Below are 27,170 nucleotides of genomic sequence, written 5' to 3'. Positions count from 1 at the left end.
CAGTGTTAGGAAGTTTTGGCAGTGTTTGGAGTTCATGTCATGGAGGTGTTAGGAAGTATTGGCAGTGTTTGGAGTTCATGTCATGACAGTGTTAGGACGTATTGGCAGTGTTTGGAGTTCATGTAATGGCAGTGTTAGGACGTATTGGCAGTGTCATGACAGTGTTAGGAAGTTTGGCAGTGTCATGACAGTGTTAGGAAGTATTGACAGAGTTTGGAGTTCATGTCATGACAGTGTTAGGAAGTATTGACAGTGTTTGGAGCTCATGTAATGAAAGTGTTAGGAAGTATTGACAGTGTTTGGAGCTCATGTTATGACAGTGTTAGGAAGTATTGACAGTGTTTGGAGCTCATGTGATGACAGTGTTAGGACATACTGACAGTGTTTGGAGCTCATGTAATGACAGTGTTACGACGTATTGACAGTGTTTGGAGCTCATGTAATGACAGTGTAAGGAAGTATTGGCAGTGTTTGGAGCTCATGTAATGGCAGTGTTAGGAAGTATTGGCAGTGTTTGGAGTTCATGTAATGACAGTGTTAGGACATATTGACGGTGTTTGGAGCTCATGTAATGACAGTGTTAGGAAATATTGGCAGTGTTTGGAGCTCATGTAATGACAGTGTTAGGAAGTATTTTGTATTTTGTGTTAGGACGTATTTTGGAAGTAAATTGTTGTTTTCCAACAGCCATGATGATTCTGTGTAAATTGCTGTTGTGATTTATTGGAGTGAAGTTGTTTTAATCTTCACAATGTGTCTTCCAGATTGTCCACCAGCATTCACACGCTGGAGATGTTCCGGAAGAAGCTGCGGTGATGTTGCTGAAGCTAGGCATCATGTACCCCCACTGATCAACTGGACCAACTGATACAAGCTCAACTCTGCTATAGGACAATCCGTTCTAGTTCTCACATTCTCTGTGAAACAGTAAAACATCATTCTCTAGAAATGCAGAAACAAAGAAAACATGAAGTGAATATTTTGAAAAAAGAACATTTGGGTACAGTACTTGTAAAATGTCTGACATTTTGCGAATGCTGCCAACAGTTTTCAACTAATACAGACAGATTCCTGTGTGTAAGATGACTACAATCAATTTCAGCTGACATTTTTGTATTTCTACCACTTTTGAATTATTATTTTTTAATGTTTCAGTTGTTTTTTCAGATGTATTTTTCTTGTTTTCACTGATTTTGTTATGTCGACCCTAGAATCCTCAACAATTCCCTCACACATTTGCAAAACATTCCACATAGATAGTCCTCGTTTATGTTTTGCTTTTTGTGTTTGTTGTTAGTTTTTGTCACTGGACCGAGTTACTGGCATCTTGTAACACATCTTCCCGCCTATATCAAAGCCTAGTTTCTACCTTGCCACGTCAAGACCGCTTTTGTTGGCTCGACCTTGCGCCACCTCACGTAGATCACGAGTTGTGCGTCTTGTAATGAAAACACGACATCCAATCAGATCACTGTTCTTATCTCGTATAACTTCACAAAGATGGCTACCATGGGGGACGACCTAGTTGATCAGATAACGAAAACATTCTCGATTTCATCCCTGACAAAAAAGCAATCGTTGGGGTTTTTTTTTAATCATGGAAAAGACATGTTCGTGTCAACAAAGACAGGCAGCGGTGTACAGTCATGGATGATGATTTTGTGAAACGTTCTCGGATTGCACTATCGATATGTGTGATAGTCAAATCCTATTCAGCACAGGAAGGTGGGCTTGATGTGGCAAGGTAGGATACAAGATTTTGATAAAAAGGCTAGTGGACGCTCTTGCCTCGGGAAGAAGCTCCTGACATTACCTGATGCACCTCATGTCCTTGTTGTGAAGTTCTTTGGGTATTGTCTTCACCATGTTGCACAGAAGAAGTACCTTGTGGCATCACATTAATGCTGTGATGAAGTACCCAGATTAAATATCCAGCTTCGTTATGACTCTTGGTTAGTCGGGAAAGAACTAGACTACTTAATCCATTAAGGGTCAGTGACTGTCAGTCCAGACTGACACTTGGAAGGATGATGGTAGGAGTCCATAGGCGGATCCAGAGGGGGATCCATAGGCGGATCCATAGGGGGATCCAGAGGCGGATCCAGAGGGGGATCCCTAGGCGGATCCAGAGGGGGATCCATAGGTGGATCCAGTGGGGGATCCATAGGCGGATCCATAAGGGGATCCAGAGGGGGATCCACAGGCGGATCCACAGGCGGATCCATAGGCGGATCCAGGGAGTCTGGACCCCGCCCTTTGAAAACCAAGTGATGTATGTTGTAAGCAGTAACGTTATCTGAGAGAGAATTTTGATATTTCGGACCCCTCCCCTTTAAAAATGGTCTTGTGTTTTAATCAGAACATATTGATAGTAAAATACCTTTGATGAAAGTGTTCTTTAATTAAATTTGCTTCATTTCTTGAGACACAAAATCTCATTGTCAGTTCGATGATTCGGTAACATTTATAAAATATTTGACCCAATACATGCCCCAGTGCCATTTGATAATTTCCTCTAAAACTCAAGTAAAGGTACTACTATGTCAACATAGGGTTGATGTAACACATTGACTTACTGTATTTGACGTAATAAGCACCCCGCTCTAATAAGCACCCACAGCGATAATTGCTAATATATTGGCTAGTGAACAATCCCAATTAACACCCTTTCCGATGGTACACAAGACTTTTTTATTCGCATATAATACGCACTCGTGTGCCATATGCACCCTTTATTATGAGCAATTAAATCCTGGAAAAAAATATCTGTCGTATATAAACATTTCATTCTGTCAGCATAAACCACGAAATTTATCTTTCAACTCTGTTATTTTCCCCCAAAATAATATTCTAATAAGAGCCCCCTATTTCTATTTTTGAGATCGACCTGGGCGCTTATTACGTCAAATATGGTATTATTATTTTTTGTCCCAAATACAGGTTATTGACAATAATAATTATGTATTTATCATTTATTTCTGTTCTTACAAATTGATTTCAAGTCCTCCATTTTTGTTTGTGACTTTTTGATGATATCTCATATGGGGTTTCTATAACCATAATGTTGCCAAATATCAGAGTGATTCACAGTTTAACTGACAGTGAAATTATAACCATGCATTCATGTGTCTATCTGCAGTGGGGAAGTATAATGTTACGAAATCAGATGACAAAGATTTAACCTGGCTTGTATATATGTGAAACATTTGTTGCTATTTTCAAATGACCCAGAGAAGATTATATGACATGCCGACCTCATTTCGAACAATATGATGTTCGTGATAAATGTCTACTTAAACAAAGCACCGATGACGGCAACTAGTTGCTACTTTATTTGTGTTTTTTTTTATAGGAGCTTGTACTTCTCACAACCAAATAGATTCCGCGAACTCAGGCACTTGCTACCCACAATGCATGCTGTTTTACTTTGTTTCCATCTATCCTGGGAAAAATTAATTCAAAACTGTTCGCAAGTCAGACATCATTTATTTATTTTCAAGATTCTATTACAAAGCACGGATAGAAGTTAATATAAAGTAATGATCAGTGATGCCCTTTCTTTTGACTTAATGCTCTACGGGGCGATATAATTAGGGAAGTATCTGTGAAATTTGTAAGATTTTTATTACTGACTATACGTTTCAAAGAAGATTTTTAACATTCTGAATCACGATATTATCATTATCACTGTCTATAACCTGTAAAAGAATTCTGTTCAGTTTTGTACGGTCTTGTACGGTCTTGTACGGTCATGTACAGTCTTGTACACTCTTGTACAGTCTTGTACGGTCTTATACAGTCTTGTACACTCTTGTACAGTCTTGTACAGTAACAGGACAAAGATGAATCCCTCGGGGATTACTCTCCAGATTATGTCAGTGTAGCAAACTACATTCTTGTGTTTATTTGAGTGCAAAATTTAATCAAATTTGGCAGTTGTATTGTGGAAACATGGATAAAATATTTGTGATACAATACAATCAATGTCTGCACGCTTAGATAAATGTTATTTTAGTGTATTTTATGGATTAATGGCTGCCGTATAGTCTTTGCAGATAAATACCACTGTTTAAAAATAACGGCTCTGATATATATCACAATGTATGAGTAGTTGAAGGAAGGTTATATCTTATGCTTGGCATCAACAGCCCAGTTGTCTATGTTTTGCTGTGCAGAGTTGTGGCCCTTAGATGTGCCAGGCACCTATGATAGTGAGTTTGATTTGTTGATTATGTTTCTAGGTTTGTCAGCATCAACATACCTGTGGGGTTCACCAAAGTGGTAGTTGTCATGACCTACATCACATAGGCCTTTCCTCCCAAATCAAGCTGACAAACTGCGCTATAACTGAAACCCAAACTCACTCACTATATCTTATGTTCGAAGCAGCAGTAAGGACAAATATTTTTACTTCACTAAAGTAACATAGAACACAAAGTGAAATCCTTTACATGACAAACAGTATTGTCCACTTACTAGGATGGGTTTGAAAAAGCCCTTTAGGCCTGGGACGAGTCCAAATTTACTACCCGCGTACCCATCCCCCTATTACCCGACCCTACCCGGATACCCGCTGTAGGTCTTATAAGGTAGGTACAAACTGTCCGATTGAGAAAAGTTTGACTGTAGTCCTTTGCAAAATGTGTTTAGATACGCGTATAAAACGATCTGGTGTATACACTGAAGTTGACTGAAGTTTTATTTTTATTTAAACGTATAAAAGTCAGAAGGAATGGACGTAGTTGTCAGAAAGAACTGCGAACATTAGTGACTTATAGTGAAACCATAAAGTTCTAGATAATTTTTGTCTTTAAACAATATGTCACATGACTAACCACGGGTCCGGGTAGTCCTGTGGGTACCCGAGTACTACTCATTACCCACCCTACCCGAGTACCCGAGTTACCCGTCCCAGCCCTAAAGCTCTTTGATTGTGTTGTATGTACTGGGCAGTACAAATTCCAAGTTTTGACATATATCTACCGAATCCTAAACTGTTCTGAATGGTTCATTTTGAACTGACTCATAAAACCTATACATCTCAACACTTTCATTTGGTTCAGATTATGATGTATATCCATGTGTAGAAAAGCAAATCCCAGATCATTGTTTTTGACTTCTATTTACCAAAGAGGATGAATAGCATAGGCAGTCTCTTTGTTTCGAATCACTGTTTGTTATACATGATTATGTTGTTGTATATATATTCCTTTATTATCTATTCATGATAAGACTGTGATATTCACTGTTCTCGATATCGTAGGTTAATGGAGCATCTGTTATGTACAACTTGTTGTATGGGTCTTGTTTTATCATGTATACAGTATCTCCTGTTTGTTGGTGCGCTGGCTTATAAGGCGATCATGTTGCTGTCTTTTGTGTACGACCGCCTCTGTGGTCTTGTGGTAGAGCGTCTGCCCGGAGAGAGGAAAGTCTGGGGTTCGATCCCCGGCGGCGTCCCACCAAAAGACGTTAAAAGATGGTACTTCTTGTTACCCTGCCTGGCACTCGACATTAAGGGGCTAAAACAAGGACTGGTCAGCTCGGAGTCAGTATAGAGTGGGTATCCATGTTAAAATGCAGTGGTATCTCAGTGGGCCAGCACTATAAAATTGGCATTAATCCAGACAAGTACAGTACAAATAGTCACAGACACACACATGTGCATACATGTCACTATGTGAGTGCAATAATCTTGATCGCGACGTTAAACCCCATTTCACTTCTGTTGTGGACTATTCAAATTATGGTAAGGACATAAAGTATACATTGTTACATGATGATAACTTAGGGAAATGTGAATGTGTTAATTTTATTTCAAATGAGAAGGGCATGTCTGGCCCTGTAACGTAAAGTGCTGCAGTTTGCTGTGTAGAGTTGTGTCCCTTAGACTTGCCAGGAATCTAGGATGGTCGGTTTGAAACTCAGCTAGCCCTGATTGTGTTTTTATGGGTCAGCAGTGTACAGTGCTTGTGGGTTTCAAAGTGGTACACATCCAAGACTTTCTCACTTTGGGCTCCCCCACATCCAGCTGTCACGGGATATAACTGAAATATTGTTCAAAATAGCGTTAAACACACTCATTTGAAATAAACTATAAATGTGTCGGTGCCGTGGCAATATTGAATACTGTTTGTATGATAAGCCCCACGATCATTCACGATCTGTCCCTTCAATGACACTCAGAATATCCCTATCAAAATTTGAGTCGTATACCGTATTCGGCGTAATAAGCGCCCCGATCTTTTAAGCGCCCACGGCTATATTTGCTGATATATTTGCCAGTGAACGATCCCAATTAACACCCCTCCGATTGATCAATGTAGACAAGACTTATTTATTCACATATAATACGCACTCTTGTGTTATATGCACCCTTAATTATGGGCAATTAAATTCTGGAAAAATATATCTGTTGTATATAAACATTTCAGGCTGTCAGCATAAACCACGAAATTTATCTTTCATCTCTGTTTTTTTTCACCAAAATAATATTCTAATAAGAGCCCCCTATTCTAATTTTGAGAGCGCCCAGGGCACTTATTACGTCGAATACGGTAATTTAAACTCATCTGGGGAGAGAGACAGGGGAGTGTCTAGAGTAACAAAGTGCTTGCAATAACTCTAAAAAGATTGTGTCTGTGTGTGCGCGTGTTTGTATCTAATATAACAGCAGTGATCTTTATATATATATATATAATGGAATGAAATTGAAAAAAACACAATTTAGAATACAAGACTACACTAGCATAATGTTCTCGTGATAAATATTGACATTTGACTTAGTGTGTTCCATTCTGAGAATTTTGTTTTCTGTAAAGTTTTCAAGTACCTGTAGTTGATCGTTGTGGGAAAATGTGTAGATTTATACTTTGGTCATGGTTGTGACTTGTCTCGTGTGTCCCTGTTGAACATGCTCCACTGAACAAACCACAATGTAAGAAGTCTCCTGGAAACTGAGAACAGACATTAGCGACAACCATTGTGCCAGCTGGGGATTTTTCCCTGTTTAAAGTCAGTTTTACTTCTGGCAACGCCAATGTCAGATTTACTAAAAAGTCAAATATTCCTAAAATCCTTAGCTTGTGAGGCATCACTTTTTAACCAGATATACAGATTTCTGTAAGGTCGGGGTCAAAATGAAATAAGAAATAAAACTTCAATGTATTTTTAAAGTTATTTCTGAAAACAATGATAATATTGTCATGTTACATGTATGCATTTAAGTATATATATTGAACAATTGGATTTTTCTTCACCCCGATGAATAAAACTACAGAATATTTAAACATTGAATAATATTTTTTTTCTCACCATATGGATAAAACTATGAAACACTTATCAATATAGGCATTGAGTCACTACATGCAAATGTTCATTATAAGATAGATATCTTTACAAAGTTGCTAGTATGGAAATCAGCCATATTATCCCTTTTGGGAATCCATGAAATGTTGCTATTTTTGTATGAGGTATTGAGAACTGTATTTTAACTCTATGTTGAGGTAGCTGATTAAACCAGGTTTTATGTACAGTGAAGCCTTGTCAATCCAGACCCTGGTGATTGAGAACTCATCTTTGGGGGATTACATATGGGGTTACATGTATACAAAGGGACATTACTCCGTAACCATGACGCTTTATTCCATAAACTGTAACCCAAATGATTTCATTGGGAACGCTACCATCCAGATATTCAGGGTTTCACTTAGACTACCATCTAGTCTCTGAAATTTAAATGTCGTACAGAAAAAGAAATTGTTGTTAAATTCTGTTAGTACAAAATTAATTAAAAGGAGCCCAGAGTCTCTCTTCATTTTCAGATACTGCAGTAATCTAGACTTGCCAAACATTATAGACTTGCATGGGCTGTATTTGATATATTTGTGTCAGGGTCTGTAAGACAGTCTAGGCTTCACTGTAACGAACCAGTGTTTTATCATCAGCCCTATTAAATATGAAGAACAATTGTGTGTTTGTGTCAAGGGAAACTTGAAGCATATGTACATAACCATTCTGTTAAGCTTATTGTACAATATTCATGACATTGGTGTACCAATATTACTGACTGCAAAATATAGTGGCACTCGTCTGTACAGAGATACAGTTAACTTTATACTTTGACAACACAGTGGGTGTCGTGTCATGACCAAAATCACGCAGTGAAGACAATCGATAGGATGGTATGGGATGTCTATGAGAAAAGGGGGTGGGTCTTCTCACACACACACACAGACAGACAGACAGACAGCCACACAGACACAGACAGACAGCCACACACACACACACAACCAGCCACAGAGACACACACAGACAGACAGCCAAACACACACACACACAAAACACATTCTGTGACATCAAAACCTTGTAGTCATGCACCCACTGTGTCAAAGGTCATTTATTCTTGCTGCACAAATCCTACACACCTTCATGTATTTTGAAATTTGAATTCCATCAACAAACCTTGTATTGTCTTTGTGATAAGAACTAATTGGTTGGAGGTGTTTGCTATGTCATGTGCGTTCTCAGCGGAGAAATAAGATTTTCTAGGTTTGCTTGAAAGGACATATACCCATGTTACTATTATTTTAATGCTCCACGCGTGTTGAGTTTTAACAAATGTTATCTGTTCAAATGTTTTCATACTTATTTTCTGTTTCACTTTCATTTAGTTTCAGGTAATATCAGTAAAAATTCAAGGTTGTCAAAACCAATGAAGATCCGGGTTAGAATTAGGTTTCAACAACCCATGTTTGTCGTAAAAGGCAACCAACAGGATCGGGTAGTCAGGCTATCTGACTTGGTTGATGTATGTGATGGTATCACACTTGCATAGATACATGCTCATGATGTCAATCACTGGTTTGTCTGTTCCAGATTGAATTGTTCCGAGGCCGCCGTCTGGCTGAAATATTGATGAGTGTGACGTGCTTGCCGTAAAAGGCGACTATGCTTGTCGTACAAGGAGACTAACGGGATCAGGTGGTCAGGCTTGCTGACTTGGTTGATGCATGTCATTGTATCACAATTGTGTGGATCGATGTTCATGAAGTCAATCACTGGGTTGTATAACGTTTTGACTTGTAAATATGTTATGGATTTCTATTTTCGTATTTTGTAAACTGTCAGATGACCTTCAACTTCATGGACCTTTATGCAGGATTTAGTTCAGGGACATTTGGATTCTTCAGTTGGCATAATCGCAATGTCCGTCTTATTTCAGTGTAGCAATGATAATTTCAGTTATAGATAGAAGATAGTACCGAAGTTGGGTAGTACATAGGGAATCCCCAGATCTCTAAACTCATACTTTCAGATTATTTATAGAATTATCAATGGAAAACGTCAGTAGTTTTTGCGCCAAGGGTAAATATCAGGCCGATATCATTACATGACATTGAAGAAGAAAGTTTGTGCTTGTTATCATAATTCACTTTGCAGGTAAAATTGAAATAATGTTGTTTGAGAAGAAGAGTTTTGCTTCCTATGTACAAAATATTATTTATTTTATCTTGATATCAATCTCTGAAAATTATGTCTGCTACACTGGAATATGACTTGTATGCCAACTTAAGTCTGGTTAACTGTTAAATATGTATGTCCAATGACTCAACACCTCAAAGTTTCTCACTTAAGAATGTTACAGAATCTCTACAAATTTTCATGATAGTTTCAAAGGTTCATTTTCATGTGGGGAGCACAGGTGGCCCAGTCATCTAAGGCGCCGCGATTCGCTGTGCAGAGTTTTGTCCCTTGGGCACGCCAGAAACCCATGATTATGGGTTCGAATCCCGGTTTCTAGGTTTGTCAGCACCATACCCGTGCTCATGGGTTTCACCGAAGTGGTAAACATCTGAGACCTGCATCACTTCGGGCTTTCCTCCCACATTAAGCTGACATGCTGCGATATGACTGGAATACTGTTAAAAGCGGTGTTAAACCCAACTCACTCACTCACTCTCATTTTCATGAGGAACATGTTATAAATAGCATCCTAATTAATAGTTCCTGTAGGGAACGTTATCACCAATGTTAGGTATATTTTTATATACAAATTAAAATATGTTTGCTTATAATTTTTTTTTACATAAATGCCTACTTACATTTTGGAGGGTATTGTTTACTATTGGAAACATGGTTTTATCTTTAACCTGGTCAGTAGTCCTGTCTCATATATATGATGTCTTTGATATTTATGAGCGGGTCTGGTCCCTGTGTTTCTAAACACACCTCACATTCATGCTTGGCTGTGTATAAGGTTTGCTTGTCTACATATTGACTGCTTAATGCACAATCAAGATGTTTCAGCAACTGTGTATATAGGCCAGTGGTGAGTGTTTACTGACTTGTTTAGCCCAAACTGATTCAAGGCAGCATGAAAAAGGCCATTATAGATTTGAGATCACTATAAGAAAGAAAAATGAAAACAAAGAATTCATCAAATATTAAATTAAGTATGTTTTATTATTAGGTTGTAATCCGGTAGATTATCCCCTCATCACTTCCAAACTCTCTGCCTAACATCATTGTCTTATCCCTGAAAATATAATGCTTCCAAACTCTATTTTGAAGTATAATCATTAAGTTATTGTGGCTGATGGAACTGATTTATTTTCCTGAAACATAAAGGTTTGAATAGTCAAGTGTTACTTTTACATAGAGCATACTGTGAACACAGTGCTAAAACTGTTTTCTTCGTTTGGCCTTAACATAAGTCAGGACTTGTTCCTCTGGAAAACAAAACTTGCCTGGCCTTATCACTTGAAGGTGGGGGGGCACGGGTGGCCCAGTCGTCTAAGGCGCCACGATTCGCTGTGCAGAGTTGCGTCCCTTGGGCACGCCAGAAACCTATGATTGTGGGTTGGAATCCCGGTTCGCCCCGATTATGTTTCAAGGTTTGTCAGCACCATACCAGTGCTCGTGGGTTTCAGCATGTGGTAAACGTCTGAGACCTGCTTCACTTCGGGCTTTCCTCCCACATTAAGCCGACACGCCGTATGACTGGAATACTGTTAAAAGCGGTGTTAAACCCAACTCACTCACTCACTCGAAGGCGGAGGCACAGCCTTGTAACATGTTACATTCTGCAAGTTGTAACCATGGCTTGGTTTCTTTGGGTACATACATTGGGAAATATAACATCATTCAGCTTTTTAGTGGTCTAACATTCCTATTTTTCTTGCCATGATACTTCAATTACTGCCTCATCAGCATTAGGTTTTACAAGTTTATTGGGACCATAATTACTTGGGAAAAGGTCCCTGAATAAAGATGGCAATTGCTGGACCATTTGTTAGCCATAACAGACAAAAATCATTTTAAGACAGCAAGTTTCTTAACTCTGAATGTTTACTTTAAGTGTGTTTCCCTGTTAGGAATGAACTTTTAAGTTTAGAGATTGTTTCCATAGCAACTAGACATGTTAGTGCCTTAAGGAGAATGAATTATCTGTCTCTGAAATCTATCATAACTAGACACTGACACGGGACATTGTTCAGCATATTTCTCCATCCTGTCCGAGGTCCTGTATTTGCCTGTTTTAGTATTTATGATCCATCTGTAGACTTTCATACAGATAAATGTTGAATATTTCTGAAGAAAAACGAAATAAAATCATTCATCAATATGTGGGGTGTTTTTTTTTTTTATCTTCTGCTGAATGTGGTTGCAATGGTTGAATGATGTTGAATTCTACTCCAATACTCCAATACTCATCTCCTAGCCACAAACTAGGATATAACTATGTCATGACTGAATGAGAAATATCAAACTACAGATTTTCCATGCAGGCATATACCAGATCGAGACATCATGAGAACGTGACGATGCCACATTTGGATTAAAATCAGATCTTAGTTCTCGCTATCGCTAAACCTTTCATCCGACCAATCAAAGCGTCGCTTACCAGATCATGAAAGTGACAGTCAGAATGAGTTTCTGATCATGCAACCTCGAATATGTTAACACGGGGTATTCCAAACGACAGTAACGGCCCGTACGACTGATTCCGTCAAAATTACAGTCTATCTCTCGCTTTCGTTGGATAAACATTTGAACCGAGGAGGCGTTGCACTGTACGTGGGAAGCACTGCCATACAATCTCAACCATATATTAGACATTCCGGAATGTTCGTTTGTTCAATTTTCAAACTTAAAATCAAGAACTGTGTCAACATATTTTTTCAAGCGTTGTCTGAAATGAGGTCGCCAAGTTGAAACGAGTGCCGTAAAGCTCGAGAAAGCTGCTTTCTAATTGGCTGATGTCGACTTCTTGTCAGAACTTACATCTGATTTTAATGAGAATGCGCTTTGAATAATATGCTTGTTTTTTTTTAACCAAAGGCTGATCCCCGTGAATATCCGGGGTAGAATAGGTCTTCAGCAACCCATGCTTGCCGAAAAGGCGACTATGCTTGTCGTAACAGGCGACTAAGGGGATCGGGTGATCAGGCTGGCTGACTTGGTTGATGCATGTCATCGATCTCAATTGTGTGGATAGATGCTCATGATGTCAATCACTGGATTGTCTGGCCCAGACTCGATAATTTACAGACCGCCGTCATATAGCTGGAATATTGCTAAGTACGACGTTAAACAACAAACAAACAAACAAACAATCAAAGGGTGATAAATGTCCCTTTTAGCATTCCATATAGTGCCACTTCCATTGTTTCAGGGGATAAACAGTTTGGGTTTTCTGACTATCAAATCAAGATAACTTTGAAAATATTAAACTAGCTGCAAGTGAATAGTGGTGTTAGTCAACACTATCAAATGACACAATCAGGAAACCACAAATGCGATTTAAGATATTTTATTAACTAATAATAACATTGCAATATATTTTTTTAACATTTACTAAATAATTCAATGCAAATATAATAAAAATCTGGTAACAAAATAAATATTTTTTGTAAATAAAAACCGTTTTTTAGGCACCTGTGGCTTATAATGCACTAAGCAGGTGTAATATATTTGTATATGAGCTTTAAGAAAATGTTCCATGTGAAAACACAATAGCAATAACAACAAAAAGTTTTTTTTCTCAAAAGGTATTTTTTCATGGAGACAACCCAGTTCAATGCGGTTAGTTCTACATCTTCTACACCTCTCCTGCATCTCCTTCTTCACCTTCTGAACATCCTGCTCCAACACTTCCTTCTTCTACTTTCTTCCTTCTCTGCCTCCTAACTCCTCCAACATCTACTCCCTCTCCTCCTACACCCCCTCCTTCTACACCTCCCCCTCCTTGGCTATTCCTCTTGAAGTTGGTAAGGTGCCTCCAGCACCAAATCCTCCACTGGACTTATGTCCGCCCACAGGACACCTGCTGGTAGAGTGACATAGGTCGTCTCGATATCATCCTCTTGAAGTTGGTAAGGTGCCTCCAGCACCAAATCCTCCACTGGACTAATGTCCGCCCAGAGGACACCTGCTGGTAGACAGACATAGGTCGTCTCGATATCATCCTCTTGAAGTTGGTAAGGTGCCTCCAGCACCAAATCCCCCACTGGACTAATGTCCGCCAACAGGACACCTGCTGGTAGAGAGACATTATAGGTCGTCTCGATATCATCCTCTTGAAGTTGGTAAGGTGCCTCCAGCACCAAATCCTCCACTGGACTAATGTCCGCCCAGAGGACACCTGCTGGTAGACAGACATAGGTCGTCTCGATATCATCCTCTTGAAGTTGGTAAGGTGCCTCCAGCACCAAATCCTCCACTGGACTAATGTCCGCCGCGAGGACACCTGCTGGTAGAGAGACATTATAGGTCGTCTCGATATTATCCTCTTGAAGTTGGTAAGGTGCCTCCAGCACCAAATCCTCCACTGGACTGATGTCCGCCCACAGGACACCTGCTGGTAGAGAGACATTATAGGTCGTCTCGATATCATCCTCTTGAAGTTGGTAAGGTGCCTCCAGCACCAAATCCTCCACTGGACTGATGTCCGCCGCGAGGACACCTGCTGGTAGAGAGACATTATAGGTCGTCTCGATATTATCCTCTTGAAGTTGGTAAGGTGCCTCCAGCACCAAATCCTCCACTGGACTAATGTCCGCCGCGAGGACACCTGCTGGTAGGTTGAAGTCCTCCTCCCAGCTGAGGCTCTCGTCCTCAGTCTCCTCTCCCCTCGTGTCTCCCTCCATCCAGGGGGGAAGCCCGTAGTATGGGTCACAGGGAACCCCCTCCCCCCTGGACCAGGCATCCCCCGCCACCTCGCACCACAGGCTCATAGGGGGCAGACACCACTCAGGGTCGTACAGTAGCTCCTCGGCGTCTTCCACTTTTCCAGCTTCATATTGGACCACGCATGTGTCCTTGACTTTTGATTTGCCATTGAAATGTTTTCGTCTCAGAGAAGAGCCTCCATATGTGTTCAAGAGGTAGGTTATTCCTGCGACACCTGAAATGGGATATATATTGTGTATGTTATTTGGGACACGAATGTGGAGTGGTGTCCCTTAGCCGTTCCAGGATCCACTGGTCAATTTTTTTAACTCCCCGATTATGATCATGTTGATACAGCGCCACACATGTATTCGTGTTTCATGTGATTAGTTGTGGGTTCGAATCCCGGTTCGCCCCGATTATGTTTCTAGGTTTGTCAGCACCATACCCGTGCTCGAGGGTTTCACCGAAGTGATAAACGTCTGAGACCTGCATCACTTCGGGCTTTCCTCCCACATTAAGCTGACACGCCGTGATATAACTGGAATACTGTTAAAAGCGACGTTTAACACAACTCACTCACTCATGTGATTAGTGTTTGTTGTTGGTTTTCTATCCCCATCAAACAACCGGTATATAAATACAGGCTTTGATTCTGATTCTTTGTTTGCCAGCACCATACCCCTGCTCGTGGCTTTCGTCAAAATGTCAAACGTCACAGAACTGGATATGTTCGGGCTTTTCCCGACACACCGTGATATAACAGAAAATGTGTTCATAGCTGTGTTAAGCCAAACTTACTTTCTGTTGCATTGTGAAGCCTCAGGCACAAGTGAGTGAGTGAGTATGGTTTTACACCCTTTTAGCAATATTCCAGCAATATCACGGCTGGGGACACCACAAATGGGCTTCACACATTTTACCCATGTCGGGAATCGAACCCGGGTCTTCGGCGTGACGAGCGAACGCTTTAACCACTAGGCTACCCGACCGCCCCCTCAGGCACAAAGTTATAGATTAGACAGTTGGTATGATGATGATAACTATCATGATAGGACACATTACTTACACAACAGCGCAGTCCCACCAGTGAAGACTGCTTTCGCAAATCCAGACTTCAGTTCTGCAGATAACAGATAGAGACGATTTAAAGACCACACTCTTGAACACAAATGTCAATTACGTTGGTTGTATTTATTAAGCTCACGTTTCCGGTACTTAATTCTCATTTATATAGTTATACGGACATTTAAAAAATGTATTTGGCAATACTGTAATGTTATGGCTTATTATAAGTAAATACATTTTTTGTGGCATAACTTGGCAGAATGGCTTCCCAGTATACCGTCTTTCCTCTATCATGCCCGGACAACGAAGTACATGTTGTGTAGAGGAGGTCCATGTGGGAGACAATCTCTTGTCATGTTTATGAATGAATGAGTGAGGCTGTACAAGAGGCCAATAACAGATGTCAGCTTTTAATAGAGGAAATACGGTACGTCACGCGTGTCGAGAGCGAATCATTTATAGAAAGTTTGGCTTACATCCTTGCTTATTCTTTCTACTACTTACTTCCAAACACAGCTGTCTGAGGTTTAAAACAACATTCACCCAAATGTTTTAATTTGACGAAGATACTTACCAAGATCAACTTCAGCGTTCTTGACCACAGAGCGGGGCAAGCTAGAGAGAATGCTCCTGGAAATAAACATCTTGAACTGAAAACTTATAACTACAATATAAACGTGATATATACATCATTATTTTGAAGCATAAAAGTTCTATTTTTGGCTATATTAACTGATTTCGTCGATTTATAAAACTTTACAACTTTGCATCTTCCGTTTTACGCAACTTTACATCTTTCCGCACCGTTTTCAATGCAGCTTTACAATATCCTTGTGCGTCGATTAATACAACTTTACCATATCTTACCCTGCTTCTTGTATTGTTCTTTCAACAGCGACATCTCCACCACGTACACACTGCAGCGGCAACGCACACGCCTCCTGCAAAGCGCTAAACCATGCCATTTTCACAGGCACTCCAGCAGGCAATGATTGTCGAAGTGTCACGTGACGCCGTTTGTGACGTCATAGTAGCAACGACGCATTTGGTGACGAATAGTGGCAAGCTCCTCACAGCGATATCCAGTTCGCGGAGCTCTCCATACAGGGAGGGTAACGAAGGTGGCGCGTGCTGCATAGGAAGGGGCATGGACTGGTGGTCGTGAAAATGCAATTCTACTTATCTGTTTATTAAAGTTTAAACGCTTCTTTCACGAACTAAGTAACCCTTTGTTCTCACTTTATCGCCTATGTTCGTCCGTTCGTTCCTCTCAGGGATGATCTCAAACCACATTCATCATTCATCCATAAAACTTAGCATATAATGATATGTACCAATCACGTTTGTGAAATGGTGCAGTTTGCTGTTAATGGATATTAAATTATTCTCTGGCCAGAGCCTCTCAGACTGGGAATTAGTGGTGATTGAGTGCGAAATGAATGCATTGTCAATTTATTAAACGTGTGTTTCCAACTTTCAGTTTAACTTGAAATGTGATGCATACATGAAGTCTTTTTATGATATCAAATATATTTTGTAAGGGACCTTAAATTCCAGCACGTTTATGACATTTCACAACACCAGTTGTTGTTTAGAACAGTTATATGTAAGGAGATCGACGAGACTGGTTCCGAAAATAGTCCGTCTTTTTCGGACTATGAACTATCACTGCTCGGTTACGTCTTCGTATCCGCCCATCCCTCCATCTCTTAATATCAGCTGTTCTATAGGCCTTCTGGGAGACAGGGATCAACCCATCACTACTGCGGCGTCAGAAATATGTGTTAATGTGCAATGTAGGAATTACAACGCACTCTTGCAACCATCCTGTTTTAAAACCGATATAAGGATTTCCACCTTAATAACCTTTCTCCAAATATGGACATGGTAATTTATCGAAATTTAAATTTGAATAGTGATTCCTTTAAATAAAGATACGAGTTTTTGAAAACAAGATGGCGGCCCACATGAAACAGCTTCCGGTTTTCTTTTTCAATCAAAACGATGAACGAATAAGATAATACGGGAACAGCGGCTACCCTACCCCGTTTTGGACCCATGGCATTATGCAGGTAGCAGAACAAGCAGAGTAGTAACGCTGGGATACCGTCTGATCCTTCAAGTAAAAAAAAACCCACATGACAAAATGTCGACGTTTATTACTAAATCCAAAAGTATTATCTCTTTTGACCTGAAAACACGAAATATTTTGTCTTCCTCACTTTTCGCGAGTGAGCACATTTTACGCCGCTTTCTGGTACTGTATTGTTTTAACTTATATCCCTGCGGGCCGGCTTAATGTGGGAGGAAAGCCCCAAGCGACGCATGCCACATACAGTAAACTACGGTTATAACGAACTCAAAGGGACTACTAATTTTAGTTCGTCATAACCGTAATTCGTTATAAGCATACATACAGCATAACTACAGCAAATAATCGGGACTAAAAAGATAGTTCGTTATATCCGTCGGTTCGTTATAAGCGTGTTCGTTATAACCTTAGTTTACTGTACATATAACCAATTTGGTGTTACCACAGAAATGATCACCATCAGTACGAATCTTGGATTCAAACCCAGGATGAGCGGATCCTGGTACTATTGAGACGCAGTTTAATTGGGCTGTCTTCTACAGCCCGAGGGACCCGTGAAGATCCGGGGTAGAATAGGTCTTCAGCAACCCATGCTTGCCGTAAAAGGTGACTATGCTTGTCATGAGAGGCGACTTATGGGATCGGGTGGTCAGACTCGCTGACTTGGTTGATGCATGTCATCCATCCAAATTGCGTGGATCGATGCTCGTGTTGTCAATCACTGGATTGTCTGGCCCAGACTCGATAATTTACAGACCGCCGTCATATAGCTGGAATATTGCTAAGTGCGACGTTAAACAACAAACAATCAAACAAAGGGTGATAAATGTCCCTTTTAGCATTCCATATAGTGCCACTTCCATTGTTTCAGGGGATAAACAGTTTGGGTTTTCTGACTATCAAATCAAGATAACTTTGAAAATATTAAACTAGCTGCAAATGAATAGTGGTGTTAGTCAACACTATCAAATGACACAATCAGGAAACCACAAATGCGATTTAAGATATTTTATTAACTAATACAATATATTTTTTTAACATTCACTAAATAATTCAATGCAAATATAATAAAAATCTGGTAACAAAATTAATATTTTTTGTAAACAAAAACCGTTTTTTAGGCACCTGTGGCTTATACTGCACTAAGCAGGTGTAATATATTTGTATATGAGCCTTAAGAAAATGTTCCATGTGAAAACACAATAGCAATAACAACAAAAAGGTTTTTTTCTCAAAAGGTATTTTTTCATGGAGACAACCCAGTTCCATGCGGTTAGTTCTACATCTTCTACACCTCTCCTGCATCTCCTTCTTCACCTTCTGAACATCCTGCTCCAACACTTCCTTCTTCTACTTTCTTCCTTCTCTGCCTCCTAACTCCTCCCACATCTACTCCCTCTCCTCCTACACCCCCTCCTTCTACACCCCCCCCCCCCCCCCCCCCCCTCCTTGGCTATTCCTCTTGAAGTTGGTAAGGTGCCTCCAGCACCAAATCCTCCACTGGACTTATGTCCGCCCACAGGACACCTGCTGGTAGAGTGACATAGGTCGTCTCGATATCATCCTCTTGAAGTTGGTAAGGTGCCTCCAGCACCAAATCCCCCACTGGACTAATGTCCGCCGCGAGGACACCTGCTGGTAGAGAGACATTATAGGTCGTCTCGATATTATCCTCTTGAAGTTGGTAAGGTGCCTCCAGCACCAAATCCTCAACTGGACTGATGTCCGCCCACAGGACACCTGCTGGTAGAGAGACATTATAGGTCGTCTCGATATTATCCTCTTGAAGTTGGTAAGGTGCCTCCAGCACCAAATCCTCCACTGGACTAATGTCCGCCGCGAGGACACCTGCTGGTAGAGAGACATTATAGGTCGTCTCGATATTATCCTCTTGAAGTTGGTAAGGTGCCTCCAGCACCAAATCCTCCACTGGACTGATGTCCGCCCACAGGACACCTGCTGGTAGAGAGACATTATAGGTCGTCTCGATATCATCCTCTTGAAGTTGGTAAGGTGCCTCCAGCACCAAATCCTCCACTGGACTGATGTCCGCCGCGAGGACACCTGCTGGTAGAGAGACATTATAGGTCGTCTCGATATTATCCTCTTGAAGTTGGTAAGGTGCCTCCAGCACCAAATCCTCCACTGGACTAATGTCCGCCGCGAGGACACCTGCTGGTAGAGAGACATTATAGGTCGTCTCGATATTATCCTCTTGAAGTTGGTAAGGTGCCTCCAGCACCAAATCCTCCACTGGACTTATGTCCGCCCACAGGACACCTGCTGGTAGAGTGACATAGGTCGTCTCGATATCATCCTCTTGAAGTTGGTAAGGTGCCTCCAGCACCAAATCCTCCACTGGACTAATGTCCGCCCACAAGACACCTGCTGGTAGAGAGATATTATTGGTCGTCTCGATATCATCCTCTTGAAGTTGGTAAGGTGCCTCTAGCACCAAATCCCCCACTGGACTAATGTCCGCCGCGAGGACACCTGCTGGTAGAGAGACATTATAGGTCGTCTCGATATTATCCTCTTGAAGTTGGTAAGGTGCCTCAAGCACCAAATCCTCCACTGGACTAATGTCCGCCAACAGGACATCTGCTGGTAGAGAGACATTATAGGTCGTCTCGATATCATCCTCTTGAAGTTGGTAAGGTGCCTCCAGCACCAAATCCTCCACTGGACTAATGTCCGCCCACAGGACACCTGCTGGTAGACAGACATTATAGGTCGTCTCGATATCATCCTCTTGAAGTTGGTAAGGTGCCTCCAGCACCAAATCCTCCACTGGACTAATGTCCGCCCACAGGACACCTGCTGGTAGAGGGACATTATAGGTCGTCTCGATATTATCCTCTTGAAGTTGGTAAGGTGCCTCCAGCACCAAATCCTCCACTGGACTAATGTCCGCCAACAGGACACCTGCTGGTAGAGAGACATTATAGGTCGTCTCGATATCATCCTCTTGAAGTTGGTAAGGTGCCTCTAGCACCAAATCCTCCACTGGACTAATGTCCGCCCACAGGACACCTGCTGGTAGAGAGACATTATAGGTCGTCTCGATATCATCCTCTTGAAGTTGGTAAGGTGCCTCTAGCACCAAATCCTCCACTGGACTGATGTCCGCCCACAGGACACCTGCTGGTAGAGAGACATTATAGGTCGTCTCCATATTATCCTCTTGAAGTTGGTAAGGTGCCTCCAGCACCAAATCCTCCACTGGACTAATGTCCGCCAACAGGACACCTGCTGGTAGAGAGACATTATAGGTCGTCTCGATATCATCCTCTTGAAGTTGGTAAGGTGCCTCTAGCACCAAATCCTCCACTGGACTGATGTCCGCCCACAGGACACCTGCTGGTAGAGAGACATTATAGGTCGTCTCGATATCATCCTCTTGAAGTTGGTAAGGTGCCTCTTGCACCAAATCCTCCACTGGACTAATGTCCGCCCACAGGACACCTGCTGGTAGAGAGACATTATAGGTCGTCTCGATATCATCCTCTTGAAGTTGGTAAGGTGCCTCTAGCACCAAATCCTCCACTGGACTGATGTCCGCCCACAGGACACCTGCTGGTAGAGAGACATTATAGGTCGTCTCGATATCATCCTCTTGAAGTTGGTAAGGTGCCTCCAGCACCAAATCCTCCACTGGACTGATGTCCGCCCACAGGACACCTGCTGGTAGAGAGACATTATAGGTCGTCTCGATATCATCCTCTTGAAGTTGGTAAGGTGCCTCCAGCACCAAATCCTCCACTGGACTGATGTCAGCCCAGAGGACACCTGCTGGTAGGTTGAAGTCCTCCTCCCAGCTGAGGCTCTCGTCCTCAGTCTCCTCTCCCCCAACGTCTCCCTCCATCCAGGGGGGAAGCCCGTAGTGTGGGTCACAGGGAACCCCCTCCCCCCTGGACCAGGCATCCCCCGCCACCTCGCACCACAGGCTCCCAGGGGGTAGACACCACTCAGGGTCGTACAGTAGCTCCTCGGCGTCTTCCACTTTTCCAGCTTCATATTGGACCACGCATGTGTCCTTGACTTTTGATTTGCCATTGAAATGTTTTCGTCTCAGAGAAGAGCCTCCATATGTGTTCAAGAGGTAGGTTATTCCTGCGACACCTGAAATGGGATATATATTGTGTATGTTATTTGGGACACGAATGTGGAGTGGTGTCCCTTAGCCGTTCCAGGATCCACTGGTCAATTTTTTTAACTCCCCGATTATGATCATGTTCATGTAGCGCCACACATGTATTCGTGTTTTATGTGATTAGTTGTGGGTTCGAATCCCGGTTCGCCCCGATTGTTTCTAGGTTTGTCAGCACCATACCCGTGCTCGAGGGTTTCACCGGAGTGATAAACGTCTGAGACCTGCATCACTTCGGGCTTTCCTCCCACATTAAGCTGACACGCCGTGATATAACTGGAATACTGTTAAAAGCGACGTTTAACACAACTCACTCACTCATGTGATTAGTGTTTGTTGTTGGTTTTCTATCCCCATCAAACAACCGGTATATAAATACAGGCTTTGATTCTGATTCTTTGTTTGCCAGCACCATACCCCTGCTCGTGGCTTTCATCAAAATGTCAAACGTCACAGAACTGGATATGTTCGGGCTTTTCCCGACACGCCGTGATATAACAGAAAATGTGTTCAAAGCTGTGTTAAGCCAAACTCACTTTCTGTTGCATTGTGAAGCCTCAGGCACAAGTGATTGAGTGAGTATGGGTTTACGCCGCTTTTAGCAATATTCCAGCAATATCACGGCTGGGGACACCACAAATGGGCTTCACACATTTTACCCATGTCGGGAATCGAACCCGGGTCTTCGGCGTGACGAGCGAACGCTTTAACCACTAGGCTACCCGACCGCCCCCTCAGGCACAAAGTTATAGATTAGACAGTTGGTATGATGATGATAACTATCATGATAGGACACATTACTTACACAACAGCGTAGTCCCACCAGTGAAGACTGCTTTCGCAAATCCAGACTTCAGTTCTGCAGATAACAGATAGAGACGATTTAAAGACCACACTCTTGTACACAAAGGTCAATTACGTTGGTTGTATTTATTAAGCTCACGTTTCCGGTACTTAATTCTCATTTATATAGTTATACGGACATTTAAAAAATGTATTTGGCAATACTGTAATGTTATGGCTTATTATAAGTAAATACATTTTTTGTGGCATAACTTGGCAGAATGGCTTCCCAGTATACCGTCATTCCTCTATCAAACCCGGACAACCAAGTACATGTTGTGTAGAGTAGGTCCATGTGGGAGACAGTCTCTTGTCATGTTGATGAATGTATGCGTGAGGCTGTACAAGAGGCCAATAACAGATGTCAGCTTTTAATAGAGGAAATACGGTACGTCACGCATGTCGAGAGCGAATCATTTGTAGACTGCTTGGCTTACATCCTTGCTTATTCTTTCTACTACTTACTTCCAAACACAGCTGTCCGAGATTTAAAACAACATTCACCCAAATGTTTTAATTTGACGAAGATACTTACCAAGATCAACTTCAGCGTTCTTGACCACAGAGCGGGGCAAGCTAGAGAGAATGCTCCTGGAAATAAACATCTTGAACTGAAAACTTATAACTACAATATAAACGTGATATATACATCATTATTTTGAAGCATAAAAGTTCTATTTTTGGCTATATTAACTGATTTCGTCGATTTATAAAACTTTACAACTTTGCATCTTCCGTTTTACGCAACTTTACATCTTTCCGCACCGTTTTCAGTGCAGCTTTAAAATATCCTTCTGCGTCGATTAATACAACTTTACCATATCTTACCCTGCTTCTTGTATTGTTCTTTCAACAGCGACATCTCCACCACGTACACACTGCAGCGGCAACGCACACGCCTCCTGCAAAGCGCTAAACCATCCCATTTTCACGGCACTCCAGCAGGCAATGATTGTCGAAGTGTCACGTGACGCCGTTTGTGACGTCATAGTAGCAACGACGCATTTGGTGACGAATAGTGGCAAGCTCCTCACAGCGATATCCAGTTCGCGGAGCTCTCCATACAGGGAAGGTAACGAAGGTGGCGCGTGCTGCATACGTAGGGGCATGGACTGGTGGTCGTGAAAATGCAATTCTACTTATCTTTTTAATAAAGTTTAAACGCTACTTTCACGAACTAAGTAACCATTTGTTCTCACTTTATCGCCTATGTTTGTCCGTTCGTTCCTTTCAGGGATGATCTCAAACCACATTCATCATTCATCCATAAAACTTAGCATATAATGATATGTACCAATCACGTTTGTGAAATGGTGCAGTTTGCTGTTAATGGATATTAAATTATTCTCTGGCCATCTTAAGCAGCCAGAGCCTCTCAGACTGGGAATTAGTGGTGATTGAGTGCGAAATGAATGCATTGTCAATTTATTAAACGTGTGTTTCCAACTTTCAGTTTAACTTGAAATGTGATGCATACATGAAGTCTTTTTATGATATGAAATATATTTTGTAAGGGACCTTAAATTCCAGCACGTTTATGACATTTCACAACACCAGTTTATGTTTAGAACAGTTATATGTAAGGAGATCGACGAGACTGGTTCCGAAAATAGTCCGTCTTTTTCGGAATATGAACTATCACTGCTCGGTTACGTCTTCGTATCCGCCCATCCCTCCATCTCTTAATATCAGCTGTTCTATAGACCTTCTGGGAGACAGGGATCAACCCATTACTACTGCGGCGTCAGAAATATGTATTAATGTGCAATGTAGGAATTACAACGCACTCTTGCAACCATCCTGTTTTAAAACCGATATAACGATTTCCACCTTAATAACCTTTCTCCAAATATGGACATCGTAATTTATCGAAATTTAAATTTGAATAGTGATTCCTTTAAATAACGATACGAGTTTTTGAAAACAAGATGGCGGCCCATATGAAACAGCTTCCGGTTTTCTTTTTCAATCCAAACGATGAACGAATAAGGTAATACGGGAACAGCAGCTACCCTACCCCGTTTTGGACCCATGGCATTATGCAGGTAGCAGAACAAGCAGAGTAGGAACGCTGGGATACCGTTTGATCCTTCATGTGAAAAAAACCCACATGACAAAATGTCGACGTTTATTACAAAATCCAAAAGTATTATCTCTTTTGACCTGAAAACACGAAATATTTTGTCTTCCTCACTTTTCGCGAGTGAGCACATTTTACGCCGCTTTCTGGTACTGTATTGTTTTAACTTATATCCCTTCGATCTGGCTTAATGTGGGAGGAAAGCCCCAAGCGACGCATGCCACATACAGTAAACTACGGTTATAACGAACTCAAAGGGACTACTAATTTTAGTTCGTCATAACCGTTATTCGTTATAAGCATACATACAGCATAACTACAGCAAATAGTCGGGACTAAAAAGATAGTTCGTTTTATCCGTCGGTTCGTTATAAGCGTGTTCGTTATAACCGTAGTTTACTGTACATATAACCAATTTGGTGTTACCACAGAAATGATCACCATCAGTACGAATCTTGGATTCAAACCCACGATGAGCGGATCCTGGTGCTATTCAGACGCAGTTTAATTGGGCTGTCTTCTACAGCCCGAGGGACCCGTTAAGATCCGGGGTAGAATAGGTCTTCAGCAACCCATGCTTGCTGTAAAAGGTGACTATGCTTGTCATGAGAGGCGACTTATGGGATCGGGTGGTCAGACTCGCTGACTTGGTTGATGCATGTCATCCATCCAAATTGCGTGGATCGATGCTCGTGTTGTCAATCACTGGATTGTCTGGCCCAGGCTCGATAATTTACAGACCGCCGTCATATAGCTGGAATATTGCTAAGTGCGACGTTAAACAACAAACAATCAAACAAAGGGTGATAAATGTCCCTTTTAGCATTCCATATAGTGCCACTTCCATTGTTTCAGGGGATAAACAGTTTGGGTTTTCTGACTATCAAATCAAGATAACTTTGAAAATATTAAACTAGCTGCAAATGAATAGTGGTGTTAGTCACCACTATCAAATGACACAATCAGGAAACCACAAATGCGATTTAAGATATTTTATTAACTAATAATAACATTGCAATATATTTTTTTAACATTCACTAAATAATTCAATGCAAATATAATAAAAATCTGGTAACAAAATTAATATTTTTTGTAAATAAAAACCGTTTTTTAGGCACCTTTGGCTTATAATGCACTAAGCAGGTGTAATATATTTGTATATGAGCCTTAAGAAAATGTTCCATGTGAAAACACAATAGCAATAGCAACAAAAAGGTTTTTTTCTCAAAAGGTATTTTTTCATGGAGACAACCCAGTTCCATGCGGTTAGTTCTACATCTTCTACACCTCTCCTGCATCTCCTTCTTCACCTTCTGAACATCCTGCTCCAACACTTCCTTCTTCTACTTTCTTCCTTCTCTGCCTCCTAACTCCTCCCACATCTACTCCCTCTCCTCCTACACCCCCTCCTTCTACACCTCCCCCTCCTTGGCTATTCCTCATTCAGTTGGTAAGGTGCCTCCAGCACCAAATCCTCCACTGGACTTATGTCCGCCCACAGGACACCTGCTGGTAGAGTGACATAGGTCGTCTCGATATCATCCTCTTGAAGTTGGTAAGGTGCCTCCAGCACCAAATCCTCCACTGGACTAATGTCCGCCGCGAGGACACCTGCTGGTAGAGAGACATTATAGGTCGTCTCGATATTATCCTCTTGAAGTTGGTAAGGTGCCTCCAGCAACAAATCCTCCACTGGACTGATGTCCGCCCACAGGACACCTGCTGGTAGAGAGACATTATAGGTCGTCTCGATATCATCCTCTTGAAGTTGGTAAGGTGCCTCCAGCACCAAATCCTCCACTTGACTGATGTCCGCCGCGAGGACACCTGCTGGTAGAGAGACATTATAGGTCGTCTCGATATTATCCGCTTGAAGTTGGTAAGGTGCCTCCAGCACCAAATCCTCCACTGGACTTATGTCCGCCCACAGGACACCTGCTGGTAGAGTGACATAGGTCGTCTCGATATCATCCTCTTGAAGTTGGTAAGGTGCCTCCAGCACCAAATCCTCCACTGGACTAATGTCCGCCGCGAGGACACCTGCTGGTAGAGAGACATTATAGGTCGTCTCGATATTATCCTCTTGAAGTTGGTAAGGTGCCTCCAGCACCAAATCCTCCACTGGACTGATGTCCGCCCACAGGACACCTGCTGGTAGAGAGACATTATAGGTCGTCTCGATATCATCCTCTTGAAGTTGGTAAGGTGCCTCCAGCACCAAATCCTCCACTGGACTGATGTCCGCCGCGAGGACACCTGCTGGTAAAGAGACATTATAGGTCGTCTCGATATTATCCTCTTGAAGTTGGTAAGGTGCCTCCAGCACCAAATCCTCCACTGGACTAATGTCCGCCCACAGGACACCTGCTGGTAGAGAGACATTATAGGTCGTCTCGATATCATCCTCTTGAAGTTGGTGTGGTGCCTCTAGCACCAAATCCTCCACTGGACTGATGTCCGCCCACGGGACACCTGCTGGTAGAGAGACATTATAGGTCGTCTCGATATTATCCTCTTGAAGTTGGTAAGGTGCCTCCAGCACCAAATCCTCCACTGGACTGATGTCCGCCCACAGGACACCTGCTGGTAGAGAGACATTATAGGTCGTCTCGATATCATCTTCTTGAAGTTGGTAAGGTGCCTCCAGCACCAAATCCTCCACTGGACTGATGTCCGCCCACAGGACACCTGCTGGTAGAGAGACATTATAGGTCGTCTCGATATCATCTTCTTGAAGTTGGTAAGGTGCCTCTAGCACCAAATCC

At 41.8% G+C, this 27,170-nt stretch overlaps 2 protein-coding genes across 2 annotated transcripts in view; one reads left to right on the top strand and one right to left on the bottom strand.

Moving 5' to 3' along the window:
- The window catches only part of LOC139442783 (ERO1-like protein beta), a 49,197-nt gene extending 47,614 nt beyond the window's left edge, over positions 1–1,583 (top strand). The window contains exon 14 of the mRNA XM_071223674.1: positions 765–1,583. Within this exon, the coding sequence (XP_071079775.1) occupies positions 765–816 (52 nt within the window). The 3' untranslated portion in view covers positions 817–1,583. The remainder of the gene's footprint in view (positions 1–764) is intronic.
- A 17,202-nt stretch (positions 1,584–18,785) lies between these two features.
- LOC139442314 (PWWP domain-containing DNA repair factor 4-like) lies at positions 18,786–23,187 on the bottom strand. The gene is made up of 4 exons (XM_071223105.1): positions 23,144–23,187; positions 22,861–22,916; positions 22,288–22,341; positions 18,786–21,454 (listed from the first exon to the last, which is right to left on the bottom strand). The coding sequence occupies exons 1-4, from the start codon at positions 23,185–23,187 to the stop codon at positions 18,786–18,788; spliced, it is 2,823 nt and encodes a 940-aa protein (XP_071079206.1).
- Between the last annotated feature and the right edge of the window lie 3,983 nt (positions 23,188–27,170).

This window comes from Haliotis cracherodii, unplaced genomic scaffold (genome assembly GCF_022045235.1).
Source record: "Haliotis cracherodii isolate W230 unplaced genomic scaffold, xgHalCrac1.p SCAF_5, whole genome shotgun sequence".
NCBI classification, from domain to species: domain Eukaryota; kingdom Metazoa; phylum Mollusca; class Gastropoda; order Lepetellida; family Haliotidae; genus Haliotis; species Haliotis cracherodii.
This window is presented reverse-complemented; position numbering and strand designations above follow the sequence as displayed.

Excerpts from the sequence above, each read along its gene's own strand:
- LOC139442314 (XM_071223105.1), bottom strand. The coding sequence starts at position 23,187 with ATGTCGCTGTTGAAAGAACAATACAAGAAGCAGGGTAAGATATG. Across the intron at positions 22,917-23,143 it reads AAGAAGCAGGGTAAGATATG|GAGCATTCTCTCTAGCTTGC; the intron begins GTAAAGTTGTAT and ends GTTTATTTCCAG. Across the intron at positions 22,342-22,860 it reads GAACGCTGAAGTTGATCTTG|AACTGAAGTCTGGATTTGCG; the intron begins GTAAGTATCTTC and ends TGTTATCTGCAG.